The sequence below is a fragment of the Apis cerana genome, linkage group LG9 (assembly GCF_029169275.1).
Source record: "Apis cerana isolate GH-2021 linkage group LG9, AcerK_1.0, whole genome shotgun sequence".
Taxonomy (NCBI): domain Eukaryota; kingdom Metazoa; phylum Arthropoda; class Insecta; order Hymenoptera; family Apidae; genus Apis; species Apis cerana.
In genome coordinates this window covers 10,608,585-10,624,776 of record NC_083860.1, presented here as the reverse complement: position 1 = coordinate 10,624,776, position 16,192 = coordinate 10,608,585, and the positions used below count along the sequence as shown (strand labels likewise).

The 16,192-nt window shown below is 25.1% G+C and overlaps 3 protein-coding genes and 1 long non-coding RNA gene across 8 annotated transcripts; 2 read left to right on the top strand and 2 right to left on the bottom strand.

Moving 5' to 3' along the window:
- The first annotated feature begins 13 nt into the window (after positions 1 to 13).
- On the top strand, positions 14 to 2,090 carry LOC133666697 (uncharacterized). The gene is made up of 2 exons (XR_009831186.1): positions 14 to 210; positions 1,449 to 2,090. It is a non-coding gene; the product is annotated as an uncharacterized LOC133666697 (long non-coding RNA).
- On the bottom strand, positions 1,601 to 6,019 carry LOC107997560 (dipeptidase 1). 4 transcript variants are annotated; one of them, XM_017056248.3, is made up of 8 exons: positions 5,833 to 6,019; positions 5,460 to 5,586; positions 4,725 to 4,896; positions 4,216 to 4,653; positions 3,839 to 4,097; positions 2,398 to 2,482; positions 2,198 to 2,273; positions 1,601 to 1,964 (listed from the first exon to the last, which is right to left on the bottom strand). In XM_017056248.3, the coding sequence occupies exons 1-8, from the start codon at positions 5,914 to 5,916 to the stop codon at positions 1,730 to 1,732; spliced, it is 1,476 nt and encodes a 491-aa protein (XP_016911737.1). In that variant the 5' UTR covers positions 5,917 to 6,019; the 3' UTR covers positions 1,601 to 1,729. The 4 variants fall into 4 exon arrangements, with proteins under 4 accessions (XP_016911737.1, XP_016911738.1, XP_016911739.1 ...); XM_028666578.2 differs by having other exon boundaries at positions 1,891 to 1,964; positions 2,198 to 2,286; XM_017056249.3 differs by lacking the exon at positions 5,833 to 6,019 and having other exon boundaries at positions 4,725 to 4,924; positions 5,460 to 5,588.
- Positions 5,583 to 16,146, top strand: LOC107997476 (uncharacterized). The gene is made up of 12 exons (XM_062079486.1): positions 5,583 to 6,683; positions 7,534 to 7,791; positions 7,878 to 8,030; positions 8,119 to 8,243; positions 8,351 to 8,367; positions 8,413 to 8,445; positions 12,972 to 13,130; positions 13,330 to 13,437; positions 14,822 to 14,947; positions 15,022 to 15,191; positions 15,262 to 15,649; positions 15,856 to 16,146. The coding sequence occupies exons 1-12, from the start codon at positions 6,576 to 6,578 to the stop codon at positions 15,975 to 15,977; spliced, it is 1,767 nt and encodes a 588-aa protein (XP_061935470.1). The 5' UTR covers positions 5,583 to 6,575; the 3' UTR covers positions 15,978 to 16,146.
- LOC107997497 (uncharacterized) lies at positions 9,233 to 14,423 on the bottom strand. 2 transcript variants are annotated; one of them, XM_062079563.1, is made up of 6 exons: positions 14,128 to 14,423; positions 13,935 to 13,946; positions 13,326 to 13,623; positions 12,948 to 13,243; positions 11,935 to 12,159; positions 9,233 to 11,820 (listed from the first exon to the last, which is right to left on the bottom strand). In XM_062079563.1, exons 2-6 carry the CDS (start codon positions 13,942 to 13,944, stop codon positions 10,808 to 10,810), a joined length of 1,842 nt encoding a protein of 613 aa, XP_061935547.1. In that variant the 5' UTR covers positions 13,945 to 13,946; positions 14,128 to 14,423; the 3' UTR covers positions 9,233 to 10,807. The 2 variants fall into 2 exon arrangements, with proteins under 2 accessions (XP_061935547.1, XP_016911615.2); XM_017056126.3 differs by lacking the exon at positions 13,935 to 13,946 and having other exon boundaries at positions 14,128 to 14,422.
- Positions 16,147 to 16,192: the final 46 nt, after the last annotated feature.

Sequence of the window (16,192 nt, the reverse complement as noted above, 5' to 3'; positions counted from 1 at the left end):
TACACTTATAATTAATCGATTATCGAATAGATTGCGTGACAGTGTTTTTGGAAAACACGAACAGTTAACTATGCTTGAATAATTAAAGATTATCCTTCAATTAATATTTCCACATTTTAGATCTTTGATTGTGCTAAGATTTCTCATAAACAACTATGTTTCTGTAATTAATGTATAATTGATGATAACATGAATAATAACATATTATTTGTAAGTATAACTATATTCTCGAATTTAGATACGTTGATTTTATAATCAAGAAGAACTGACTTATTAGTCGAAAAGTAGCTGCTATTTGATAGTTGGTAATCGTTAATCGATAATCGATAATTTGCAATCGATAATTGTGCAAAACAATCTAAAAATTTTTTTCTCTATGACGCTATTTCTTTTTCTATTATTACTTTCTTTTCTTTGTCTTTTTGATCTCTATAGCATTTTTCTTTTTCTAAAAATCTAATCGTGATTTATCTTGTCCTTTTCGATAACTTTATCACTTATTAATTTCTTCGTTGGTTGCATGTTATTATTTGGTATTATTATATATCTTTCGATTTCCTTCTTTTTTCCACACATTCTTTTCATAATACTTTTTTCTTATTTAATTATTATATAAGTTTTTTAAAAATAAAAAAAATTAACAAAATATTGTGCTTATCTTTATTACTTTATTACTTAAATTTATAATTGCGTAATATAAGTATTATTCTACATCGAATAAATCGATATTATGATATAATCGTATAAAAAATATACAAAGTATTTTAAAAATGTGAGAATATCGATTAAATTTCTAATGTAATTTTTTTCTGCAAAAACTTTGGCTTTATGATTTTGTTAATAACAAATTATTGATAATTATTAAAAGTGTAGACTCAAATCGCAATGAATATCGCCGATCAAGAATGATTAAGTCCAAATTATATATATATATCAAAGAATTTGTTAAATATAATAAATACTTTTTATCAAAAAAAATCATATTTCTTTCATGTGTTGTTTATTCATATATAACGGCGACAGATATCCAACGCTATTGTAACCTATCGTAACTTAATTAGTTTATATTCTCTGTGATTGGCCAGTTTATCAATAATTTATTAACAAAATGATAATGAAAGTTTTTGAAAATGAAAATTATTTCAGGAATGTTTAATTAAATAATATTCCCATATTTTTAAAATATCTTGTATATGAAATATAAATATATAATATTCATTATCATAATTTACCATATTATAATATGAATAGACTTTATTCATATTAATATAAATACATAAATATATAATTATATGATACTATAGATGAAAATATGTATTTGAATATATAAATATATATGTATATATTTACACGAACATTAATTCGATGTTCATTTTATCGTGCATAGACATTTTGATTATGAACGAAACGATTACAGTTAATTATATTTTTTATTTCTTGCTGCACAGTTAGGTGACTCGTTAACCGTGGCGCAAAGGATGTGAAATTAAATACATTCGTCTCGATAAAGGTATTACATTACACATGGATGGTGAACATGAAACGTTTATAAGAAATTATATGCGAATTATTAAAATGTGAAGGATAGAAAAAACAATGATTCGGATGATCCGTGACTACTTTATTAGAAAATGTAAAACAGAATAATTCAGGTACAAAGAGAGGAAACAATAAGAAATGGATGATTCGACATTCCGAAAATTATCGAAATATTGATGTCGAATTGTTTTTAAGCATCATGGTATCTGCAGTAGGCGGTATCTTCTATCAACTCCTGAGGAATCAATTCCTCTGCTGGAGATTGATGCGACATGGTTACAGCGTGATTCTCCACTTCCTTCAATACTCTCAATAAATTTCCACCCACCAATTTCTTAATGTCCAAAGCCGACCACCTTCGATCTCTCGTCAGTTCGGCCAATAACAAAGGATAACCAGAAACGTCTGGAAGTTCAACTGGCGGACTGAAAACATGCCGCATTCATTTTATTTTTACTTGAAAATAACATAATTCACGAAGGATTGTAACATAAAAAAGAAAAACATTTTTTTTTACTCTATTAAAAATATTCTTATGTTCCAAAAAAAAATGAGAGATCTAAAAAAAGATGAGAGATCGCAGGTTATTATAAAAGAAAATCATATCTTAAAAAAGTTTAAGGAAATAAATTATTATTCATTATCCATTCATATTTACCTTGATATTCCATCATAACCAGCTCCAAGACCTACATGATTAACACCAGCTATTCGCCTTATATGGTTGATATGAGCTATAAAGAACAACTATATATTTTTTTCTTTTTTTTTTATTTTTTTATGCAATATATAAAAACAATTATTTGACATTTTAAAAAGAAAATTTTGTTTTTTAACGATATTTTAATATACACATACCTATCACATCATACATAGAAGCTTTATCTCCACAGCTTAAATGTGCACTGTCAAAGCTTACCATAACCAAACCACCATTCACCGACTGAAACAAAAGATAAGACACGATGATACCAGCATTCTCGTTTTTGCATACTTTTCTCGCCTATCTACGAGGTATTGTTTGACATACTAATCAATGTACCTTGGTCATGTGGGCCAAGTACTAGTATTTTAGCAAATAAAAAATTAAATTAATCAAGATATTTTCCTATATTTAGTATTCATAAAGAAAATGAATAAATTTTAAGATAATTTTAATATAATTTTATACATATAAATAATTTATTCTGATATATAAATTATTTATATTTATATTTATAATTATTTATATTTTAGATAATAAATAATACTGCTGTTGCAAAAAGATATATAAAAAATATGGATAGAAGAAGATTTAGTTGAAATAACAAGGTTATAAATTATTGCATTCAAAAGCAGCCATTGATTGGTGCTACAGTGATGACATTATTTATATTGTTGGCTCTCGAACTTTATATATTTTATTCTGTACAGAATAATTAAAAATTCCAAGTAACGAAACAGAAAAAATAGTCAATTAATTTTTAATTACAATTTAAATTTAATCTAGCTTAAACGTCATTTTAGTGATAAAACACGATATCTACGATTTTACAGAATATCTATTTTATCTATATAAAATATTTTTTAAAACGAATGAAAAAAATATAAAAATATAAAAATATAAAAATTGTTATAAAAATTATTTAGAATAAAAATATGTATTAGTATATATTAATAATTTTTTTATAAAGAATGTAGATATATAGAGGACGTGAGTTTCATTTTTGTAAATGGAATTATACAATTTTTAATGCAATCGATACAATTCATTATTTCTTATAAGAAAGTATTAAAGTATTTATATTGAAAAATCATTAATTGAAAAAATAATTATATAAATAAATAATAATTTAAAGTTTCTAAAACTTATTGCACAAAAAACAAATATGAAATGAAAATATGAACAAAAGAATATCGCTTCGCATATTCCTTGTCTTTCATACAATCTACATTTTTCATATCTGATAGTTATCTGATAGATCTCATGAGCAATATGAATGAATCTTAAATAATATTATAAATTTTATTATATATTTTAAATATTTAAAAGAATTTTAATTTTTCGTAAATTATTATGAATTTATATAAAATTTACATACGATACCGAAAAATGATCGAATTCTTTATATCTTTTAAATATCTTAAATTGATATTCTAGCAAAAAATTTTTTATATAATTAATTTTATGACTTCGTTATAATCAAATACAATCAGATTATCTACATATAAAATAAAAATAAAATAGGACAAAGATGAAAAATAAAGAAGTTGAGATTTCGAGAAAAAAAAATCGTCTTATTTAACTTTCTTTTCTTACCAAATTACGAAGTATATCATCTGGAACATTGCTAGATGAATTACAAAGAGCTCTGGCAGCGCTATGAGAAAATATTACAGGCGCCTTACTCATTGCCAGCGCATCCCTCATGGTCCTTATCGAAACATGAGACAAATCCACGAGCATTCCTAATCGATTCAATTCTTTTACTACTGCTTTACCAAATATCGACAATCCGTCGCTATGAAAATCCAATCGTGCATCCGAATTCGGATCTTCCACCGAACAAGAATCCGCCCTATGGATGATAGCAACGATTGGTTCATCACCATTATATTTATATATGTTTACATATTTATGTATGTTCATCGTTTTTTTTTATATTTTTTTATTCTTGTATTCCTATATAATCTTACCATGGAGTATTACATTTATGTGTCAAGGTCATATATCGTGCTCCTAGTCGATGAAAACTTCTTAACACAGCCATGGATGTCCCAATGCTGTGGCCTCCTTCAATTCCTACTAAGCTCCCAATCACGCCATCCTTATGTGCTTTCTCGAGCTCCTTGCTACTCGTTACCATCCTTATTTTCTTCGAATATCTCGAAGTGAGCCTACGTATCACGTCTATTTGTTCCAGAGTAAGTTGCACTGCATCGAGAAATTGTGCTTCGCACGGTACATACACAGACCAGAATTGCCCACCTACAATACCTTGTCGTAACCGTACCAGATCAGTCTGCCATTGAGATCCCCAACTTACGTTTTGCGATAAGTTCTCATCGAAAGGAAAATCTTTCAATTTTGTACTTCCTCGATGTTTTCGAAGATTCCATGCAAAATCATTGTGCCTGAAACATTCATGATATTCACAATCTGTAGAGATATTTGAATCAATTTTTTTTACAAGATAATTTCGTACCCATCGATCAAAGGTATTTCAGAGAGCATTCGTCGAACAACTTGAAGTCTAGCTTCCAACAAGTGCGAGCTACGTAGTTCCAAAGCTAAAGGTAATCCAACACCGGCGACCAGAGCACATCCAAGGAAAAAGAAACCAATCATCACTATCCATTTCCTCAACACGCTCCGTCCTGCGTATCATAGCATCCACACACCTTCCTTTTACGTCGTTATTTAGTCATCGATGAATGCAGACGTAGAAATAACAATAAAACGATTATAAATTCTTTTTATTCCGCGACAATTTTTCTTCTTTTTCATCGATTTCAATTAGAAGTTGATAAACTTCTTAACACATTTCAATATCGATTATTGGAATCGAAAATTAGTAATTAATTCATATGTGAAAAAAATAAACTTTATATCGAATTTCAAAGTGATATCTTCAACCGAACAAAGTTAATGATCTTAACAATTTTTTATATTTATCTTTATCGTTAGAAAAATTATGTGGCAGTTCCACAGCAATGAACAAAATCATTGGTATAAAATGAGAAAAGAATGAGAAAAAGAACAAGAAAAAAGTGATGAACTGATGATAATATACAATATTATAAAGAATATAATCTGTTTCAATTTTTCTAACCTATTTCATTTCATCCGTAAAATCACATTTCTGTTCTAACGATAAATAAGCATAAAAATGATACTTTATATTTTTAAATTATAATTATTTTCACATATAAAAACATACCACTTTCTCTTGGTGGATCTTTATTTTTATCAAAAGAGGTTGAAACACCTGAATCCTTTGCATGATGTATTGCATCACCGTTTGGTAATTTTCTCATTAGTTCAGGAGATGGTAATTGCAAACAAGTCTGCAAATATAATAGTTTCAATCAAAGCGATCAATCAAAATATTTGTTAATTTTTTTTAAATATTTTATCATGTATGATATAATATTATGAATGAAATTTTTCAATAAAATTTAATATTATCATTTTTATTATACACATTATAAAGTTTTGTAAACAAGAATATCTTTAAATAGGAAAATGAGCATTGATAAATACAACAATGCTTATGAAACAAATAATTAGATCGACCAATTTTTTCGAATTACCTCTAATATGTCGACTTCTTTTCTTCTTGGTGGTGGAGAACGATAAACCATACCATCTTTGTTCATACCGTATAGCTCGAACATTTTTATCTTTTTTTCGTAATTATTTGTTCTCTCTGCACGCCAAATTCTTAACACTGTTAATAGCAAAGAAAGAGACTTATTCACTAAAATATTAACGCATGCGCCAGCTCATATCGATCCAACTCGAAAAACATTTTGAATTCGGACAAATTTTTATAATTCAAGACATTAAAAAATATCGATAAATCATAAACAATTAATTAATTATACAATTAAACTTATTCAATAAATGCACTTTCAAACTACTTTAAACTATTATACAATGTATATTATTAACTTATAAATATTAAGTATAATCATTTTATTTATTATTTTTACATTTCTTTTTTTTTTTATTTATTTTTTTTAATAGTAATTTAGTATCTTATATTATTGCAATTTACAAATAGATTATAAAAATTTCGTAAATGATTTATATAGTTATCTAAAAATTCCATTTTTCGCGGGTTTATGAACGCGTAGGAAGTTATAAAGCACGCGTCGCTTCCAGCTGCGCAGGAGGTTGTGCGTAAAAGGCAATTCCCATCGCTATATACCGCCATATTGTTTGCGGCAGTCGCGTACGTAATTGGTTTGTCTCGTACATAATCTCGTCAAGTTTTTCTCTCGTCCAGTGAGCCCCATTGGGAAAGTTTGCAAACATTTCGCGAAAAAGCAACATGAAGAAAACTAAAGACGTCTCAGACGAGGATGAATATTCCGCGGATGATCCGGAAGAAGTTGAAGGAGCTTCTGAAGAAGAGTGGACTCCTGAGGCCGGAGCTGAAGTAAGCCCACGCTACTAATACTTTCCTCTTTTTTATTATTTCTTGAATATATTTTTCCTATTTTTTAATTTATCATAACTTCTTGTTTTTCTGTCACTTTTTTAATGAATTTTCTTATATGTAAAAATATCTATATATACATCGTTATTCACAAATAAAGTTCTGTCAATCGGCGGCACTTCGATTCTTCATATTTTTCATCAAGTAAGAAAACAAACATAAATGTTTGTAGATAAGGGATTCAAATTATCATCTCTGATACTTACGTTTTTCTTTTAATTTCATATTTTTCAATATTGTCATAAATAAATATCATTTCTAATTAATCGGTCCCATTTAGTAGATAACGAGAAAACACAAGTCGATTCAGTTATGTAGCAGTGATATATTGTAGTCGTATCAAATACGCAACCGATATTTTATCGAATATATGTTACCATCAATAAAATACATTTTCTATATTTCTTAAATCTCAATGTAAATAAAAATTTAATTTTTTATTATATAGAATCACTTATTCTTCAAAATATTATTATAGTCGATAAATTATTATTAAGTTATTAATATCGGTCATTAATATGTATTTTTCAAAACATTGCAATTCTGTGATGTTTAATCCTTCTATCTATGTTTTGTATTATCAAAAGCCATGTATTGATCTAAATAAAAGTATTATCATTTATATTTTTAGTTTAAAAAATTTTTATTAAAAAATTAATATAATATAAATATGTTTAATATATTGTATCTGTATAATATTAATAATCTTATAATAGAATCATATAATCATAAAAATATAAACATAAAATCATAATCAGATTATCTCAATAATATTAATTTTAATATTTAGAGTGGTGCTAAAAAAAGGCCACAAAGAGAAGCTGCTAAAAAACGGCAACATTCAGAAGAAGAAGAAGATGAAGAAGAAGAAGAAGATGAAGAAGAAGATGATGAAGAAGATGAAGAATCTGATTCAGACACAGGAAAAAAACCTAAAAGAAAAAGACGGTCTAAAAAAGAAGAAGATGAAAAAGAAGATGAAGATGAAGAAGATTCTGATGATAACAGCTATAACGAATCATCAGGAGAGACACCAAAAGATTTTACTGTGAGTTGTATAATGAGTTTATAACATCCTATATATTTGTTTGTTTATATTACAAGAAATACAATTACATGTATTTATTATTTTAGTCTGGTGCATTTGTTGTTGCAAAAGCTGATATTGGAAATACAGATGGTGGAAATACGGATCCAACATTATGGAGGATAGATGGAAAAGCATTACTTCAAAAATTTTTACCTTTTAAAGAAGATGGAAAAACGTTATATAAAAGCACATCGACGGTGGGCTTTTAACATATTTTTAACATTAATTTTATTATAAAATTTATATGTTAATAAATATTTTTTTAATGAATATTATATTTTATAGTATTCAGGATGGTCGGTAAATAACAAAGATAAATATTTGGCTGCACAAGTTACTTTCAAAGTGCAAAGTAGAACAGAAACCATTGTTGAACTTCACCTTGATCAACATCAACAGGAAGTTGTAAAGTATGTTTTTTCTTCTTTTTTTTTTTTTTTTTTTCATTTTTATATGATAATTTCATTATTATCCTAGAATAAAGTAAAAAAGACATCTATTTTTTCCTATTTTTCAGAGAAGAAAAAGAAGACTAAATATAGATCATGTTTGATCATATTTGTTTATATACATTTTAAGATATGCTAAGGAAGAATACATCTACATTCACAGGTACATCTCAACATTACACAGACATATTACATAAATACATGGATGCAGTTTACAAAATGATATTCTAGCAGATTCGTGTTTAAAAATAAGATTGAGTGGACCATGGATCTCAGTTCTTTACTAAGGGTAGCTTTATGTATAATTAATAATTCTACAAGATACTTATGTGTATTTGAATTAACAATCGAGCTATCCAAATATTTACAACATTATTTCTTTCCTTAAAAGGTACGACATCCACTCATATTCTATGTTTCATAAATTCAACAAAAGTCTAAGCTTCTTGTTTTGACTGCATGTTACTTTCAAAATACTATTGTATTACTTTTTTTTATCTAGTGATAATTTGATATATAAATTTTCGCGTAGTTTTAATTGTAAAATTCACTCAATCCTCTGTTGCACTTTAAACAGTTCAATGTCCAATTATAAGAACATCTTCAGTAACTAGATTCCGTGTTATGTTTAGTCATTAAAATACAAAATATTAGATATAGAAAATAAATCACAGTGTCAGTTACCGTTGTGGTCTTGTGTTCCTATCGTCGTGTAAATTCACTGGAAAATCATAATATTCTTAATTTTCTATTTAAATCTCGAAGTTTTCATAGCTATAAATATTATGTATAATGGACTTATGTTAGTAGCAACAGTGTGAATAAGAAATTAATTATACTGTCATCAATCATGTTCAATGATATGTCATGTTTAATTTAGCTTTATAGATAAAAATTATGTTTCACGTACATAAAAAAAGAGAGAGAGAGCGAGAGAGAGAGAGTAAAAATTAATCCTGTCAAATATTTATTCAATATTCCTATATTATTTGTACATTTCATATTTTCTACAAAGCTCCTATCCTGTTTGTATAATTTGTATACATCAAATTTATTGGAATGTAGGCACATAATATGGAATAGAACCTTTGTTATGAATTTAACAATTAAAAACATTAAATGATATGTTAGATTAAAAAAATATGTGTGTGTATATATATATATATATAATATTTATATGTACACACATATATACATAAATCCTGTTGTAACTTCCATTTTAATTTGTACTTTAAATGTTTTGATTAATAATACGTAAATATAATTTTTATAATTATGTCTAACTTAATTATAAAAGTTTTGTGCTGAAATGTAGTTAATGTTAGCATAGAGCCCCAACAAAACTATGTTTAGTTCATAATAAGAACTAATACAATAATAGAAATATATATAATATTTGAGCATTAAAGGCAATTGATGAACTTATAAAATTATGACTTTATTAATAATAATTATTAATAATCATTCATAATAAGTTTTTCCATTATACAAAAATAGTTTCAATCAAAAATAGTTTTGTCACTTTAAAATGTATATTTTTAAATTCATAAAAATTCGAATATTTATATGAAGGCATAAAATTGCAAATATTTATATAAGATAAAGTTAAATATTGCAAAATAATTCTTACTTTCTTTTCTTCACAAATATAATATTTAATTCTTATAGTAAGATGTAAATTACTTACAAGTTAATTTACATATATAAAAAAAAATATTAACATTTATCAGAAAAAAAAATAGCTGAATCTTATTTTTATCTTTATTGTTATTATCATTACTATTAATGCTGCTGCTACTTCTATAACTATTATTGCCTTTTTTCTTTTTTTACAGCAATATAATAAAATTAGGTTATTGATGCGAAAATTAATTGGACTAGAATTTCAATTTTTTTTTTTTTTTTTTTTTTTTTGTTGAAGTATATGCTTACATATACATCATTAAATTATCGAATATGAAATGCAGTTTCTAAAGTTACTTTATACATATTTACAATTTAATATATACGCGTACATTGAGTACGATTGAACAATGGTAAAATAATTTATATATTATCAACAATGAAATTTAAATGAAAATTTTAACACTAACATGTTTTATATAGCAACAAAAATAATAAAATAATAGCAATAATTTTTCAAATATACTAAAATATTTCATAATAATAAATCAATATATTATTTGTAAATATATGAGATAATGCTATTTCATCCATATTTACTAAAAAATAAAAATTTTTAATTATAACAAAATATTTACATCTTTATTTAAAATTAAAAACAATTATAATTATTATAAGTAAAAATGCATTCTTACTGCATTGCAATTTTTATGAGCTTATTATGAGCTTTTGTGATAATTTTGTAAATTACACTCTTCTTGTGTTTTAAAGATTAAAAATGTTTTAAAGATTCAAAAATATTATTAATATGCGAAATAATTTTGAAAATATATTGTCGAAATTTATTTCGAATATTCTAATATCATATGGAGCAATATATTTTTATCTGTATTCAAGTGTAGTTAAAAACCAGGTTCTAATCGTACAGATAACACGCTACTTAGCATTTCTCGAATTTCTGCCATTTCTCTTCTACTTTTTGTTACCATATTTTCTAAGTTTTTATTTTCTTGCATAATTTTTTCCATTTTTTTCCAATATTTTTTAGTACCAGAATGACAACAACAAGTTGTACTTTCATCTTTATTTACACATATTTGTTCTATAGACTGAGATTTTTCAATACAATATTCACTATTATTTCCTTGTTTTTCTTTACTTGAATTAATTGATTTTATACAATTATGTGTTTCTTCGAGAAATGTTTGTGAATATTTAATTATATCGTAATTTCTGGTTCCACTTTTTAATTGTATCTTTTTATCATCATTCTGAATTAATTTCGTAGAAATGTTTTTTTGCTTGTCATCGTTATTCAAGTTATATTCTTTGCATTGTGCTGTATCAGATTCGCAGATATTTAAATCACAATAGTTTATATCATCTATATCATTTATTCTAGTTTGTCGCTTCAAAGTTTTTCTTCTTCGAGCTAATATATTATCATCATTATGCTTAGAAGTTTGCATAAAACCGTCGCTATGTCTTCGTTTATTTATTTCGGATAAAATCTTTCCATCTTTCATATTACAAAATCCATCACTAGCTCTTCGAATATCAAATATATTATGTGAAATTGTGTTTAAAGAAATATCGTCTTTGCAATTAATATTTTTATCTAAATTTTGTTCATTTAAATTTTCTTTGAACGTTTTCGTCAATAAATTAAAGTCAGTGTTATTAAATTCTTTATCGTCATTAAAATATAAGCTTTTTGGTAATACTTTTTCTATTTTCTGAATAGTCGTTTGTTTAAATACTTTAATATCATCACTTGTTAAATCACTAGATTTTGCTTCTAAACTCTCCATAACATTAGTGTCACTGTTTAAAGTATCTTCAAATGATCTTTTTGAATTAGATGAATCAATTTCAATTAAATCACCATCATGCCCAAATGCAAATGATTTTTGTCCTATAAATATATATTCAATATTCATTAGTATATTTTTCAATAATATAATATGTAATATATACATATGTAATTAAAACAATAATTAATAAAAGAAACAAATAAAACCAATTTTACCTATAATCATACGTTTGTTACGCATGTCTGGACTTTTAGAACGTGGTTGTTCCAAAAATTGTCTACTGTCAGGGGACAGTACAGAAAGTGTACCACCACAATGCAATGGGCTATATTGTTCGTACGAATTGTACATTGCATATGGATCATATTCGTGACTTTCGTGTTCTCGTAAGCGTTGCATAATTTTCTGTACGATTTCTGATGGTGCTACGTACGGTGAACCTTTTAGATAAAAATAAAAATAATTTCACATTCCTTAGCAATTAAATATCATTATTATATACTAACAATAAATAAATATAATATAACATTAAAATTGTCTGTAAACAAGAAGCGATAACAATTTATAAAAATATATATAATATGCAACTTAGAAAAACTATGCAATTTTATTTTTATGACTAAAGATACTACAAGTTTAAAAACAATTAATGATTAATTTATTTTATTTAATTTTAATATCTTGTAATCTAAATAAATAATTATAATCACCTATGATACAAAACAAATAATTTATTTCAGGCATTAAATATTTTCATACGGGCAAAATAACTATTTCATGCATTTTCTATTTATTTGTTATTTATCATTATAAAACAAACATTTAAAAATCTATAAGCATAGATATTTAAGCACATCAAAAAAACAATTAAAACAAAATTGAAATATAAATTTTTCAAATAAAAATTACTTTAAAATCATGAAAAATTCAGAAAAAACCTAATTGTCACAAGACTTACAAAATTAATTGGTCCAGAATGTCTGCGATGTGGACAAAGTTTAGACACAGATAATGTGTCATCGCTTCCTATAACATTACTATTTGTGTAACATAAATTTATTTTTTTAACTTATAATAATTTATCTATAAAATTTATTTGATGTATTTATTTTAATTTTAATTGTTCCACATTAAGTGTAATAACTTTTAAATTGTAATTTATATATATTTCTATTTTATTATTCTATCATATTTTTGCCTATACATCAATTTTTTGCATGTATCTTACCTGTTAAACCTCTATATCCTAAAGATACTGAATCAAAAGATTCACTAGTTTCTTGTTGCTGCTTCATAAAATCATTAATAGCTATGCCTTTTAATTTTGATGGCTGTAAAAATCTTTTTGGTATGCGAGAAAAGGAACCATTTTCTTGTGGACTATTTGAACAACCACCAAATCCAAGACCAAGTAAAATTGCTTCTGGATCTGCTTTTCTTAATTCTAATAAGCTTTCCACACTACTACAGTGACTACTATCAGATTGTAGACTTGGATCTCGAACCAATTTATGAGGCAATGAACTATATAAAACATAAAAACATAAATAATAATGAAACTAATGATTATTGTGTATTTCTTATTTTTGTATTCTTGTTTTAATACCTAGGTAATCTTGTTGTATTAACTGATGTATTAGGAACATTAATAGGTGCAGATTTAGTCATGGTTAATTGTTTTGTTCCTGTAGGATATGGAATATCCTTAGGTTCACTTGGTATCAATGAAACATTAGATTTTTTATTTGATTCTTGTTGGTTTTCATTTTTTATTGAAAAATTAGATTTTATAGGTGATGGTATTGAATCTAACCATTGTTGGACAGGACCAGTTTGACGTCTCATTTCCCAAATTCCACGTAACCAATCTGTTACTTTTATAATTGTTTCTTTTCTTGTATTTTCTTATAAAGAGAGAAAATATAAGTTATAATATTATTAAAAAATTTATAAATCATAATATTATTTAAAATAAATTGATTCGCTATAATTTATAAATTAATATACTACCGTAAAATGTATATCGTATATAAATTTGTTATATATTTATAAAAAAATTCTTAATATCCATATGTTACGTAATAAATATTTAAAAAAAATTTATTAAAAAATTTTAAATAACAATTAATAATAATTTAAATATTTAGATACGATATATATATAAGCAAAAACGTTATAAAATAAGAAACAATATATTTATCTCAATAAAATGTACCTGAATCCATGTCTTTTAAGCGGCATGAACGATATAAACATTATTAATATCAGTAAAGCTAAAAATATTCAATTACACAAATACGCATTAACCAGTCAATGTTTTTATATATCATTACGAAATAATAATTTTAATAATGTGAACTGATAAATTATAAAAACTAATATGTAAAATAATATAAATTAACATTTACCTTTAATTTAAGAACAATATAAGTATGAACAAAACATTCTCTTCTGATTAAATCGTCTTTAAACACATGTTTAAAGAATCCCTATTCACTGAACAATTTGTGTTCCGCGGAGCGATTGAGAACAGAACAGCCACTTGTTACCCACTCTAACAGCATATCAGTGCCGTCTAATGCAGTGGTACTTTTACAAATCTTAATATATATGAATTATTATATCTTAATGTTTCTATTAAGATTTTCTTTTATATTTCTATTAAATAATAATTATATATAAATTTAATTCACATAAATAATATTATATTTGATTGCAATTTCACATAAACATATTGATAAAATAGGTAAAGCATCTTATAAAAAATTATATGTTTTGAGAAATAATTAATGCCCATAATTGAAAAAATTTATATAATATAACATTATTATTATTATTATTATTATTATTATCATCATCATTATCATTATTATTATTATTATTATTATTATTATTATATTATAATAGATATATACAATGTAATATATATATTATTTGAATATAAATTCATTTGTATGAATACACGTGGGTTTACAACAGTTATATACAGTTATTATTACGTTTATATACATATTGAGTTAAGTAACCTTCAAATTGAAAAGTATATATATATAGTTCATGCTCATATTTTTACGAAACAATTTGAAGTTTATGTTATCTCATAAATGTCATCTCACGGAAAGAAAAACAGAAAACGAATACTAACAAGACGACCACGACATGTTGTTGGAAAAGAAGAAAAATACCGTCAAGAAAGAGATAAATCCGATAAGGAAGATGAAGAACCAGGTTAGAAGGAAATATTTAATTGTATAAATATTTTTAAAAAAATCTGAAACAAATTCGATTATTTTAATTTTTAGAACAAGAAGAAAATGTATGGTCCCCCTCTTTTCCCGTTGCTATGTGGGACCTCGAACATTGTGATCCTAAAAAATGTTCCGGTAAAAAATTAGTTAGACATGGCTTAATAAAAATATTAAGGTTAGGAGCTCGATTTTCAGGATTAGTTCTTACACCTATTGGTCAAAAGGTATGGTATATTTAATGCAATAGAAAATAAATTAATTTTCAATATAGTAAATTGAAATTTCATATTATAGTGTGTGAGTCCAACAGATCGTGATATTATAAAAGATTATGGTTGTGCAGTCGTCGATTGTAGTTGGGCACGTTTGGATGATACTCCATTTAGTAGAATGAGAACTTCCAATCCGCGTCTTTTACCATTTCTAGTTGCTGCAAATCCAATAAATTATGGAAAACCTTGTCAATTAAGTTGTGTAGAAGCAATAGCTGCTACTTTAATTATAACAGGTTTTCCTGAAGAAGCAAAATTTTATCTCGGAAAATTTTCTTGGGGTCACTCATTTTTAGAATTGAATGATGAATTATTAAAAACATATTCACTTTGTACAAATGCAGAAGAGATTATATCTGCGCAAGAAAAATTTCTCGTTGATGCGAGAGAAGAAAAGTTAAATAGACATGGTAATTATTATATTTTTTAAATTATTAATTATTAATTTTAGACTATTATTATATTTTTTAAACTATTAATTATTAATTTTAGACTATTATTATATTTTTTAAACTATTAATTTAATATTTTTTTATATTAATTAATATGTGATAAATCATAATTATCGTTATTAATAAATTATTGCCAATGTTTAAAACTTATATTTATTCAATAGCTATTTCAGATTTTCCACCAGCTATTTCAGATTCAGAAACGGAAGAAGAAAAAGAAGAATCGGTATCCATAAATATTATTTCTGAAATGGATGAACAAATAAAAAATATAAATATAACGTAAAAATGATTTGAATGTATTTGTATATATTTTAATCAAAACATATTCGTTGATATATACGTTTATATTTTGTATAATTTCAATTTTATTAATAATTAAAATACAAAGTTGATTTTTAATTTAGAAAATATAATTTAAATAAAAAAAAATCATATTGTAAACAAAATTGAAATACATAAATGTGTAATATTTTTTGAATTGAACAACATCCGAATATC

Excerpts from the sequence above, each read along its gene's own strand:
- LOC107997560 (XM_017056248.3), bottom strand. The coding sequence starts at position 5,916 with ATGTTCGAGCTATACGGTATGAACAAAGATGGTATGGTTTATCGTTCT. Across the intron at positions 4,897-5,459 it reads AGATCCACCAAGAGAAAGTG|GACGGAGCGTGTTGAGGAAA; the intron begins GTATGTTTTTAT and ends TATGATACGCAG. Across the intron at positions 2,274-2,397 it reads TTCTATGTATGATGTGATAG|CTCATATCAACCATATAAGG; the intron begins GTATGTGTATAT and ends TGTTCTTTATAG.
- LOC107997476 (XM_062079486.1), top strand. The coding sequence starts at position 6,576 with ATGAAGAAAACTAAAGACGTCTCAGACGAGGATGAATATTCCGCGGAT. Across the intron at positions 13,131-13,329 it reads ACCACCAAATCCAAGACCAA|GTAATCTTGTTGTATTAACT; the intron begins GTAAAATTGCTT and ends TTTAATACCTAG. Across the intron at positions 13,438-14,821 it reads AATATCCTTAGGTTCACTTG|AAATGTCATCTCACGGAAAG; the intron begins GTATCAATGAAA and ends ATGTTATCTCAT.
- LOC107997497 (XM_062079563.1), bottom strand. Across the intron at positions 12,160-12,947 it reads AGGATATAGAGGTTTAACAG|GTTCACCGTACGTAGCACCA; the intron begins GTAAGATACATG and ends TTTATCTAAAAG. Across the intron at positions 11,821-11,934 it reads TAACAAACGTATGATTATAG|GACAAAAATCATTTGCATTT; the intron begins GTAAAATTGGTT and ends ATATATTTATAG.